Source organism: Ictidomys tridecemlineatus, chromosome 1, assembly GCF_052094955.1.
Source record: "Ictidomys tridecemlineatus isolate mIctTri1 chromosome 1, mIctTri1.hap1, whole genome shotgun sequence".
Classification (NCBI taxonomy): Eukaryota; Metazoa; Chordata; class Mammalia; order Rodentia; family Sciuridae; genus Ictidomys; species Ictidomys tridecemlineatus.
In genome coordinates, this window is record NC_135477.1 from 180,401,880 (window position 1) to 180,414,852 (window position 12,973).

General features: G+C 45.4%; 1 protein-coding gene and 1 long non-coding RNA gene across 6 annotated transcripts in view; one reads left to right on the forward strand and one right to left on the reverse strand.

The window, feature by feature from the left end:
* Kcnip1 (potassium voltage-gated channel interacting protein 1) overlaps positions 1 to 6,067 on the forward strand; it is a 312,467-nt gene extending 306,400 nt beyond the window's left edge. For all 5 annotated transcript variants that reach the window (XM_005334131.4, XM_005334130.4, XM_005334132.4 and 2 more), the window contains 3 exons: positions 407 to 511; positions 1,711 to 1,773; positions 5,212 to 6,067. In XM_005334131.4, coding sequence (XP_005334188.1) covers positions 407 to 511; positions 1,711 to 1,773; positions 5,212 to 5,259 — 216 coding nt within the window. In that variant the 3' untranslated portion in view covers positions 5,260 to 6,067. The remainder of the gene's footprint in view (positions 1 to 406; positions 512 to 1,710; positions 1,774 to 5,211) is intronic.
* LOC144378348 (uncharacterized) overlaps positions 1,740 to 12,973 on the reverse strand; it is a 49,912-nt gene continuing 38,678 nt past the window's right edge. Inside the window, exon 3 of the long non-coding RNA XR_013440031.1 lies at positions 1,740 to 3,769. This is a non-coding gene — a long non-coding RNA (uncharacterized LOC144378348). The remainder of the gene's footprint in view (positions 3,770 to 12,973) is intronic.

The following is a 12,973-nucleotide window of genomic DNA, read 5'->3' on the forward strand; positions in this document are numbered from 1 at the left end:
ATCAATAATCCTGATGCTTGGTTCCTTTTTCTTCATTTAAAACAGCCACAGAACCTGTGAGGGTTTTTAAAATCTCTAAGCCAGAACATTAGCTTTTTTGAAATTCAGAATGATATTTCAGCTTCCCCAGCCTGTGCATGGGGACTCCCACGTGTCACCCCCAGTTGAGGACAATACCCAGCTGACTACTCAGGAGCTTCTGCGGTCGGGGAGAGCGGCCTTTGGTCTCCTCTCCAGGAGGAGGCTGCCGGGTGACAGCCCTTCCGTTTGCTTTTGAATCCTCCTCGTCTAGTGAAAAATGTCCTGTTAATTAAGCACAGGGGGGAACCAGGACCCCAAACCCTGTCACCTCAGAAGAGCCTGACCTCGGGGTCCCCACCCGTGTGCTTCCCTGTCCCCTCTCCAGGAGATGATGGACATTGTCAAAGCCATCTATGACATGATGGGGAAGTACACGTATCCTGTGCTCAAAGAGGACACGCCCAGGCAGCACGTGGACGTCTTCTTCCAGGTGGGTGCCATGCGCCACCCACCCGCTAAGGTCCGTCGCCCGAGCATCCGAGCCCAAGGCCTGTGTCCAGGCCTGTGTGTGGCCCTGCGGGGAACAGGAAGGAACCCTAAGATGTGTTGGCCTCGAGGAGTCCCTTCCCCTGTGAAGCACAGGCTGCAGAAGAGAACAGGGAAGTACATTAATGGATTAATTAATAGACTAATTCCAAGTGGAACAGAACAGTCTAGAGTCTATAAAACGCTCGGAGTGACTGAGTGAACCAAGAACTGTCTGATCGCGTGCGGTGCTGACCACTTGTGTCTGAGGGGCAGGGAGATTAAAACTAGGTGGGTCAGGCTGTGCGACCTCTAAATGGAAGTGCCTTGCTCTGGTACAGGAGGGAGACACTGTTGACCTTTGAGAAAGCAAGTGGCATCATCCTAGTGGCATTTGGGTAAAAATATTCATCTAGCAGTGGAGTGACCTCAGAGTGCACTCCAGTCCACTTTGCAGATGGGGAAGCGGAAGCTCCCCCAGCCAGCAACAGGAACGGAACTGGAACCTCTTGTGTCCGGTGTTCTTCCTGCCAGGGGACAAGCTAGTGGCTTCCCTGTGCTAGGGTTAGAAATGTTTGGAGTGTGCCCCCAAAGGCTCACATGTGGGAGGCTTTCTCCTCAGTGTGGAGGTTGAAGGTGATGGGACCTGTAAGAGGTGGGACCTACTGGAGGGTCATTAGACCCCTGGACATGGCCTCAGAATGGATTAAAGCTGTAGTTCTCATGAGAGCCAGTTGTTATAAAAAGAGCAAGACTCTCTCCCCGACAGTCTGGCTTCCTCTCTCTCCATGTGATCTCTTCCACATGGGCTCCCACCATTGCAATGCCATCCTCCACGAGACCCTCACTAGAGTCAAGTCGAACCAGTGCCATGATCTTGAACCCCCAGAAATGTGAGCTGAATAAGCCTCTTTTTTCCTAAAGCACCCAACCTCAGATATTTTGTTATAGCAACAGAAAACAGACTAATACAACACATTAGGGTGTCAACAGAAAAAAAAATCGATGTCTGGAACCAGTCTTTTGATTTAAAGAAACTCACCAAGGTCAAAGTGTTGTAACCAGGGCCCAAATAGAGTTGCCTGGCTGGTGAGAAACTTTAAAGGTGAGCTTTGCAATGCAGATTGTCAGGTTCTTTAATGTGCTTCCTGTCATGTCTTTCAGAAAATGGACAAAAATAAAGACGGCATCGTGACTTTAGACGAGTTTCTTGAGTCCTGTCAGGAGGTAAGGAGAGACCTCAGGCCACAATACACCCTAAATCTGGGAAAGGAGACTTGGGCTTGGGTACCTGAAGAAAAGAATGAGAAGCCTGCACATTCCTCCACTGAGAGCCAACAATAGCCACTCAGGAGTTCAGGGATCCCTGGCCTGTGGCTGGTTTGGCTAAGAGTAGGACTGAGCAGCAGCCCAAAGGCAGGTTTTGGGGTGTGAAAACCCAGAGGGTACCTCTGTGACTGGACAACACTGCCATTTCTCAATCTGCCTCTAGCTTCATGCCCTGCTCCCCAGGCTACAAGGGAAAAACCCACTCTTATTCTCAAATGGTGGTGTGCATAAAACTCCCTGCGGTGGTTGTGAATGTGCATATTACACGCCTTGACTATAGATCTGGGCTGGGTCTAGGAACTGTCCTACAAATGCCCTGGACCAGCATGGCCAGAACTTTAATGTTCAGCCAACCTCCTTGACCATCTTGCTAAAATGCAGACTCCACCTCCAAAGGTCTGGGGTGGGGCCTGAGAGGGCACACCCTCCCAGCTGACCCCGGTGTTGCTGGTCCTTGGACCAAACTTCGACCAAGTCTGATGAACAGTCTAGCCCCAGAGCCTCCTCCAGAGACTGAACTGGAAATAATTTCTTCATCTACTTTAGAGGAACACACGTATACCTCTTGCCCCTTATTTCAGGAAAGTACACAGTTAACTATGAATTCTATCCAAGAACCAAAATGTGAGAAAGCGGAGGAGTTATTGACACATCCTGAGCACCTACCACGTTCCAGGTGCATCACATAAACTTCACAGTAACCCTGTGAAGTAGCTGTCCTGCGTGCAAGGAGGCGTTCTAAATATTAACAACTAGATCAGACTGAACATTGACCACTTGCAATGTGCCTTGACCAGCGCCCTAGAGGAGCCCTGCAAAGTTTACATTTAGACCTTTAGTTGATGGGTCTTTGAGTGGGTCCAGGGGTCCTGGGAAAGTTGCTGGGAAGCCAGAAGGAAAGATCCTGGAGTCGGAGGGGAGGGCCAGGCCAGCAGGTACTTATCAGTAGGGTCAGAAATGTCTTAACATTTAACCATTATGCACTGACTGAAAAGCAATATTGATCATTTATTTTCAAGAAGAGAAAACTGAGGCCTTACAAGGTTAAGAAATGTGACTCAAACACAGTAAGTGTTCTAATTTAATCACCATGCCCTACTGAGGTGTGTTTTCTTGACTTTGCCTTCTAAGAGTGGCTTTTTAAATCATTTTCTTCCATCACAGCAACAGTTTCTATAGCTGTTCATTAAGTAACTCATTTATTTTTTGCCACCCACGCCATAGGCAGTTATTTCCATCCACCCAACTGTATACATGAAGAAAATGAGGCACTGGGAGATTAAATAACTTGCCCAAGGTCACACAGCTAGGAAGTTCCAGGATTTGAATCCAGGTTGCTTGACTCCAGGTTCCATATGATTAACTGCCACATAGCAACTTAAAAAGATTGTAGACATTCACAATCAACTTTTTTCTCTGTTGATTTCTCTCTATTATAGGTCTGCTTTCTACATTATTAATTTGTGTTCTAATTTCTTCCTTCTTCTTTCTTATTTTCAATTTTCTAGGGTTTGAAGTTTTCCCAGTTTTTTTTTTTTGAGATGAAAGTTTAGATCTTTGGTTTGTAATAATTCTTTTCTAATATTTATATTAGGGATAAATTTTCTTCTGAATATTACTTTAGTTGAGTAATGCTTTAGATGCCACAAATTTTGATATGTTACATTTTCAGTACATTGTAATTCAAAATATCTTCTCTGATGCATAGATATAGCAGTGTGTTCCTTGATATACAAACATTTGAAGACTTTCTGCATTTGATACTTACACCTTAAAAAATGTGTTAGAGGGCTGGGGATGTGGCTCAAGCGGTAGCGCGCTCGCCTGGCATGCGTGCGACCCGGGTTCGATCCTCAGCACCACATACCAACAAAGATGTTGTGTCTGCCGAGAGCTAAAATATAAATATTAAAAAAAAAAAAAAAAAAAATGTGTTAGAAAAAATGTAAAATATAGACACTCAATAACAAAACCAATAAAGCCAGGAGTTCTCTCCTTGAAAAAAAAAACTAATAAAATTGACAAATGCTAAGACTGAATAAAAAGAGAGAAAACTCAAATTGTCAATATCAGGGGAAAAAAATAACATCACCCTACAGGTTTCATAGACATTAAAAAGATAATAGTTCATTATCCAGTAAGTTTGACATAAATTCCTTCAATCCAGACGTGGTGGTGCACACCTATAATCCCAGAGGCTCAGGAAGCTGAAGCAGGAGAATTTTGAGTTCAAAGCCAGCCTCAGCAACTTATCAAGGCCCTAAGCAACTCAGCAAAACCCTGTCTATAATAAAATGCAAAAGAAAAAGGGCTGGGAATGTGGCTCAAGGTTAATGGTTAAATGCCCCTAAGTTTAATTCCCAGTACCAAAAAAGAATCCTTGTAAAACTCAACTTATTAAAGTTAATACAAAAAGAAATAGAAAATCTAAATAGTCCTATGTCTGTTAAAGACACTGAACCATGGGGCTGGGCTGTGGCTCAGTGGGTAGAGCGCTTGCCTGGCATATATGAGGCACTGGGTTCGAGTCTCAGCACTGCATAAGTGAATAAAATAAAGGCCCATCAACATCTAAAAAATACATATTTTTTAAAAAGACACTGAATCATAATTTAAAACTTTCCCCCAAGGAGAATGTCAGACTTAGATAGCTCTACTTATATATTCTCCCAAACATACAAAGAAGAAATGATGCTAATCTCTTCTTTTTATCTTACTTTTCAAAAAAAAAAATTTTTAGTTATAGGTGAACATGATGCTTTTATTTTATTTATGTATTTTTATGTGGTGCTCAGGATGGAACCCAGTGCCTCACACATGCTAGGCAAGCGCTCTGCCACTGAGCTACAACCCCAGCCCCCAAATGATGCTAATCTTGTACAAACTCAGGGAAGAGAGAAAATGGGGAATCTTTGCAACTTGATTTATGAGGCTATTATAACCCTCATATGGAAACTTGCAAGGTTGATTTAACATTAAGAATCAGTCAATGTAGTTAATCATGTTAGTAGAATAAAGAAGAAAAAAAATGTGATCATCTTCATAGATACAGAAAAAAGCATTTGACTCAGTGCCCTTGTTTCTTAGAGGAAAAAGAAAAGCAAACAAAACAGTTTTATTGGATGATGTGTTCTGTTTTTGTTTTTTTCTGAACTCCTCCTTAGGCTAGAGGAGGCCTTTTGCCTTGGTTGACCATATTCTAGGACCCCTTCCTTCTTCCTCTCATGCCCTCCTAGAGTGCCTTCTGACAGGAAACCCAGCTCGACAGAGTTATCCACTTCTCAGCCAGGACCCTGGAGAGTTCTAACCACTTCTCTTCCCCTCCTCCCTTCCCAGGATGACAACATCATGAGATCTCTCCAGCTGTTCCAAAACGTCATATAACAGGGGACAGTCAGCCATCGGCTCTTAGAGACACTATACTCGACAACCACCTTGGCACCCTGGTCTGCCCTTGTTCTGATTTTACACATCAACTCTTGGGACAGAAACACCTTTTACACTTTGGAAGAATCCCTGCCGAAGACTTTCTAAGATGCCTGGCGTCAGTGGCTCAGTCTGATCGCCAGCTCTTCCTCTTCCCTCCTCTTGAGAGAGACAAGATGAAATTTGAGTTTGTTTTGGAAGCATGCCCATCTTGTCACGCCGCTGCCCCACAGAAGGTCCCTCTGCTTGAGCTTCAACAGTAGTGCACCGTGTTCTGCTTACGTGCCCCTGCCCGCTGCCTCCATGTCGAGCAGACCTCGAGGAGTCTGGAAGCCAGAGGACCTCAGCCAAATGCACACCATCCTCTGATGGCCTCCCAAACCAACGTGCCTGTTCCTCTTCCTATGTGGGAAGAGAGTGTTGTACTGAACAATTAGAATTGACCGTGTCTAGACGGGGGAGAGGCAGCACCTAACTCACGTAGAACAAGACGGAATTCTGAAGCATGGCATTGTCTGATGACCCAAACTCCCACAGCATTCGACTCCAGAGGCAAGGACCAATCATTCTCCCACACAAGCATCTGTGCTAGTCACGCAAGTCCCCTAACACGTCCAGGGCGGGAGCTGTGGCCCAGTGGTGTGTACCGCCTCTCCAGCCCCTGCTCACGCCCAGCACTGCATGGCCCTCCCAGAAATGCCTGCAAATTGCTGTGATTTTATACCATGTTCTAATCAATAAACCGGACTATTTCTTACACTCTCAATCATTTCTTCCATGACTCCACTGGGCAGGAGGGGTAAGCTGGGACAGGGAAGGTCCATTCATTCACCGGGGCATCCAGTTATTAGCATTTCCTTGCGCCAGGCAGAAAAATCTTCATCCCCAGCCCCAGGCCAGCTGAAGCAGCACCCCATTCAAACTCAAATACTGTGATCACGTGCAAATGCAGCTTCAGGGGAAGACCCCCTCACAATCTCTCCCTCCAACAGGATTGCTCTCCCAAGACCCCCTAAGGCAGAAAGCCTGGAGCCCACGTGGTGTGACTGGGAGGCGGATATCACTCTCTGCTCAGGGCCTTGAATGCAGGGGTCAATGAGAGGCTTCATCCTACAACCAGCAGATGATCACTTAAGCCAAACGCCATGTATTTTCTTTTTCCCATTTAACATAACATTAAGAGCAGACAGTAGCATTCTAGGAAAGAAAAAAAAAAGGCAATTTACTGAAGCCCTAATATGTGCCAGATGCTGCACGAGGGACTTATATTCATTATCATATTTCATGCTCATAGTCTATAGAGCACTCCCGAAGGTAGAGTCCATATGGGGACTTGCCTAAGGTAGCACAGCTGATAAAGATTACGGGGAATTAAACGCTCCCCACTCTCTCCTTGCCCCAAGAAACTGGGGGTGCCTCCCACAAATCTCACTCATCTGTAGTCAGTTCAGACGGGCCTGGGGGTTCTTTGAGCCCCTATAATAGTTGAGGAAACTGGCAAGGGGAAGGAGGATGTCTTGGGTGGCCTGGATCCCTAGGAGCAGGCCACCAACACATCTTCTGTGTGAATCTGATGGCCACTGGCTGCTGCCCTCCACAGTTGGAAACGGCAGAGCTTCAGCCCCGATGCAGTTTGGGCTTCCTGGGTGCAGCTCTCGGGTACCTGAGGCTGCCAACAAGGGGCTAATGAAACAGATGGTAAAAGGCAGGGAAGGGAAATTTAAAAAATAAGCAGAAATCGAGCCCTGAATGTAGCCGTGCCTCTGACCCTCTCAGACGTGTACGGGATGCCCACAGAAGGTCCAGGCCAGCGCCTTCACCCAGACTACGGGACATCGTCACTGGGGAGCAGTGGGGGGGGGACTTTTTGAAGTGCCAGGTGCCTGGCCAGCATCCCAGATGGAGCCAGCAGAATCCCCAGAGGCGCCCCAGCCTCCCTGGCTACAGTCTCCAGATGATGCTGACCTACCCCAGGGCTGAGAAGCTCTGCTCCAGGGCAGAGGAGGGCCTGGTACCCCTCCCTGTGATGGCCAGCTCCCAGATCAGAAATCAAATAAGCCTTGGCACCCAATGCTAAAGGAAGGTCAGCAGCTGGAGCCACTTGGGCAGAAATCAGAGTGGAAGCAAACTCAGAACCATCTAGGATGGATGATTGACAGATCAGGGAACAGCCATCCTGGCCAGTACGAGCCAAGGAGCGTCGCAGCACCGACAGGGCACTGGCCCCATCTCCTGCTTCCTTCTCAAGGGATGGGCTCCTCCTGAATCACCCAGCACCCGTCACCATTGCCATCACATGCCCGCAGATGGGGACTCCAGCGTATGGCTGTTGCCGCGGCTGCCGAGCCCATGGCTCGGACCTTGACTTTGACCAGGAAGGTGGCACACACTGCTGAGACGTTCCCCAGCAGCCCCACCTGCCTGGGGACAGGGAAGGCCAGAAAAACCAGGTCATCAACCTCTGCCAGAAGCAGCCCTGCCCCACGACCCAGATCCCTCCTGTCCGTAGGGGGTGGCGCAGGCCTCCTCTAGTCAGACAGCCCCCTGCTCACAACTGGAAGCTGCACCCCCTGAGATGGGTGTGTGCCCTGCCATCGTGAACCTCATATTCCAGGAAACACAATGGCTGTAGATAAAGCGGCATAACAAGAATACCTGGGCAACAGGACAGAGAGCCACTGGGGCAGAGCAGCTGGGAGGCTTGGGACAAGGGGGGACCCCAGCATCTCTGAAGAGCCGACACAGAGCTGCTCACCCTGGGCAGGATCTTATTTGTGTCTTGCTCTTCTTTTTGGATGTGATTTGAGTGTGACCCCCCACCCACTCATGGGCTGGAAGCTTGGCCCTGGTGTGGCGACATGAGGAGGTGAGGGGACCTTGAGGAGGGCTTAGTGCAAGGTAACTAGGTCACTGGGGATGCTGCCCGAGAAGGAAATGATGTCGTTCTTGTGAGACCCTGGTTGGTTCTCAGGACGTTATGAAAGACCAAGCCTGGCCCCTTCCCACTCTCCAGCTTCCTGTCTCACTGTGTGATCTCTCCCTCTCCCTGTCACAATGCCATGTACCATTAGATCCTCACCAGAAACTGGACCAATGGGGCCATACAATCTTTCAGCCTCCAAAATTGTGCACTAAGTAAACCTCTTTTCTCTATAATATAACCTCCAGTGCTTTCATATAGTAATGAAAAAGCAGACTAATAAAACTCTGTGGGATAGATTTACAAGACACCTATTGTTCAAATGAGAAAAAAAAATGATGCCCATAAATTGGGGGGTGGGGAGGGCTTACCCACACAACTGGAAATACATTTGAAAACCTGCCAAGCTCCGAAATCCATGCCCAGCTTTATTTCTTAGAGAGTGTGAAAACCATTCTCTCTATATTCCTGAAACTAGCTTTAATGATATGCAAACACCAGAGGTGTTGAAAAGCAGCTTCCACAAAAGCTACTAGTGAATATGAAAGGAAAAAAGCCCATGAATCCAAGCCAAATCCCTCTTCCTCTAAAGGGGATAACACCAAGAACATGTGCCAAGATGATCATATGGTCTCTTAGAGAAGCAGAAATAAGTATCAAAATAAGGCCCAACTTCACTGGAGGACCCCAGTAAGCTCTGCGTACCAGTCTAGTGGCTGGCTGGGACGACAGAGCTTAGAACTCAAGGTGAGGGACAACCCTGGCAGGAGCCAACCCCTCTGAATGGAGCTTTGAAGCCCATGATATGCTGGGGAGCTGACCACTTTCCCAGTTATAGGACCAAAGCCCATGGAACTAGACCAAGTGATCCCCCTCTCCCTTGCCCCTGGCCACAGTGATTGTCTCTAGGCTGAAAACCTAAGCCATTTCTAATAGCACCAACATTAAGGCTTCTACAGAGAGCAATGCAACACATTGGCTCACTTTCCTGCTGGGTATGGATGAAAGGCACATAGCCCTGGGGCCTGCAGATGATCATTCTGTAACCTGCAGGGAAGCCCACCTATTGATGAACATGGTACACCACGGAGGTCAAGGCAGAGAGACAAACATGGATTCCTTGATGGCATTGAACTGCCTGCTCAAGCATCACCTGAAGCTACATTTACCTCTACTGTTTTTTTTAAGACAAATATAGCTAACTTCATTTTTTTTTATTATTTAAGGTAGTTTGAGTTGAACTTTCTGTATGTAACTTATAGCTTGACATGCTGTCCTTCCTCTTCATAGGACAGATGGGGCAACAAAAACCCACAGATGCACTGCTGCATGGTAGCAGAGCTGGTCCAGGAAGCCCACTTCAGTGCCACATCCAACTTACCACTCTGCTATCTACTCCACAGTCACAACATAATAATGTCACATGTTAGTTATGAAGCACTTACTATGTGATGAAGAGTTCACAGGTATCTACCCCATTCTATACTCACTGCCCTGAGCGGGGTTCTAATTATTATTCCCATTTACTATGAAAGAAACAGGGCTCAGAGAGGTTATGTAACACGGTTGTGATCCAGTAGTTAGAAGTGGTAGAGCAATAATTTGCAGCCGAACTTTCTGACTTTTGTTCTGAATCACTACCACAGGAACTTCCAAATTCAATGTGTACAGGGAGCCAGGGAGATTAAAGAAGTGAGTAGCAAACCACAGGACACACACCCAGCATGAAGGAGCCGCTCTGGGGACCCTGCCATACTGTTGCAATGTGGGTAGGCCCAGCATCATTAGACCCGACCGTTTTCAAGAAAAATTGAAAACCTGGACTCATTTGTAAAATCCTCTGATTTTTATATTCTAGCAACTAGTTCCATATTTAAAAGACACCACACAAGCCAAAACAAACCAGTGTAAGAACTGGATTTGCTCCAGGGGCTATCAGTTCACAACTGCTGCAGTAAATTTAGTTACCATTTTTCCCTGCTGATAAATGACTGCAATACACTAGGCTAATGCATAATGTGATACAGTAGGATGGCCACCTGCAACTAAGCAAGGTGCCAGTAATTAGAATTTGGTAAGAGCCACATGCCTGGCTTCGTTTGCTAGGATTTGAAGGTACAAATAACTAATAGTTGAGGGTTCAGGTGGGGGGCTCTCAGAATACAGCTTAGATGAGTCATCACTACAGATCCTATGGATAGTAAAGAATAATAAGGATGTCTTAGGAACTACTTTATATACATAAATTCAACAACTTAGATGAAATGGGCAAGTACCTTTAAAAAAAAAAAAACAGCTCATCAAAACTGACATGAGGACATTATGCTAAGTGAAATAAGCCAGTCAAAAAAAGATAAATCCTGCATGATTCCACACTCACGGGGTTCCACAAGTAGTTAGGTATATGGAGATAGAACAGTGGTTCTCACTGGCTGGGGAGAGGGAAATGGGGACCTCTGGAGCTTTGTTTTTCTCTTCTTTTCTTTCTGTTTTTATTTTAAATTTATTTTATTACTCTGTTTTTCTATCTTTAATGAGATATACTTGACAAATAAAAACTTTCAACATTTGAGATGCACAATGTGATGGTTTGATTTACATATATACTGTGAAACAATAACCACAACCTAGCTAACTCCCACCACCTCACACAGTTACCATGTGCGTGTGAACATGTAAAATCTACACTCTTGGCAAATTTCAGGCATACAGCACAGGATTATTAACCATAGTTACCACACCATACATTAGATCTCCTGGACTTTTTCATCTTGTGTAACTGAAACTTTTTACCCTTTGAACAATATCTCCCCCATCCCCACCTTCCAGTGCTTTCTGCTCCTCTGAATCTAGACTCCACATCTAAGTCACACAGGATTCTTCTTTCTGTGTCTGGCTTACTTCACTTAACATAATGCCCTTCACAGTCATCCATGTTGTCACGAATAGCAGAACATCCTCTTTTAAGGCTCAGTGATATCCCTGCGTGTGCAGACACTATGTTGTTTCTGTCCATCATCTACTGATGCACACAGAGTTTGAATCTCTATCTCAGCTACTGTGAATAATACAAGCATTTCCTCCAGTTCTGAAGGTCATCTCTACTCTGCTGATGGCTTCCCGTGCTGTTCAAAGCCTTGTCAGTTGGGTGCAATCCCACGTGTATGTTTTCGTTTTTGTTAACTATGCTTTTGGGTTAGATCCAAAAAAATAGATATTGCCCAGACCAGTGAAGAAGGTTTTTCTCCTGGTAGTTTCATCACTTTAGGTTTTATACTGAATTCTTTAATGCACCTCAATATTTCTATATGTTGTGAAATAGGGGTTCAATTTCATTATTCTGCATGAGGATATTCAGTTTTCCCAACATCATTTATGGAAGAGAGAAGAAACCCTCGTGTGTTCTTGGCGCCTTTCCTGAAGACCCATGGACCATGAATGTGGTCAGTAAACACAGAAGGAACAGGTATGGTTTTATCATGGGCATGGAACTCCAGTTCTTTAAGATGAAAAGAGTTCTGGAAATTGGTTGCACAACAACATGAAAGTGTTTAACACCGATGAACTCTATCCTTGAGACTAGTTAAGACAATAGAGTGGGGCCTAGAAAAGCAACCACAGGCCCAGCTGCTTGGGAGGCTGAGGTGGGAGCACGGCTTGAGCCCAGGCTAGAGGCCTGAGCAACACAGCCAGACTCCCTTCCCCTCCCCCCCAAAAGATGTTAATAAATGTTATGTGGACTTTATTACAACTAAGAATTTTAAAACAGTAATAAAATCTGACTTAAGAAATTAAATAAAAACTCCAGGTCCACCTGACTGTAGTTATAAATTCCTTTGAATATTTGAAGACTAGTAAGACCCATCCTGCACAAACTCTCATGAAATAGGAAAGACTTCTCTCCAATCATTCCAATGAGGCCAGTGTTCCTGATGCTGAGCTCAGACAAGGTCATCATGAAAATACACCACTGAAGACCTATACCCCTCGTGAACAGAAGCAAAAATATTATCAAATCCAACACAGCAATATTAAAAAATAGGATAATAGACCTTGAGGTTTTATTCCAAGAATACAAGGTTGGTTTAACAACTTTATAAAGCCTATGTATTTCAGCTCATTTACAGAAGAAAGATGAAAAACAATAAAACATCTCAATAGATGCAGAAAAAAAGGCATTTTAAAAATACCCATGGTTCTCTAATGATAAGAACTGTCCGCATATTAGGACTGTGAGAGTTTCCACACTTGATGGAGGGAATCTACCAAAATCCTAGCGTTAACATCATTCTTAGAGGTGAGAGGCTGAACGCTTTCTCCCAAGATGAAGAACTGTGTAAGGGTTCCACTCTGGCCACTTCTGTTGTGAAAGTGGCCCTGGAGTTTCTGGCTGGAGCACCCAGGCAAAAAGAAGAAACGGAGGCATCCAGATTAGAAAGGGTCTCTACTCTCAAATGACACAATCATCCGTGTAGAAAATCCAGTGAAATGATGCATAAAAAAGTGCTACGGTAGGGCTAGGGTTGGGACTCAGGGGTAGAGCGCTCACCTAGCATGTGTGAGGCACTGGGTTCCATCCTCAGCACCACATAAAAATGAATAAATAAAATAAAGGCATTGTGTCCATCTTCAACTAAAAAAATATTTTTAAAAAAAGTGTCATGGTAACCGAGTCCAGCAAGATCACGGGGTTCAAGGTCAACACACAAAAATCAACTGTATGTCTTTGTGCTAGAAATGAACAATCAGAAA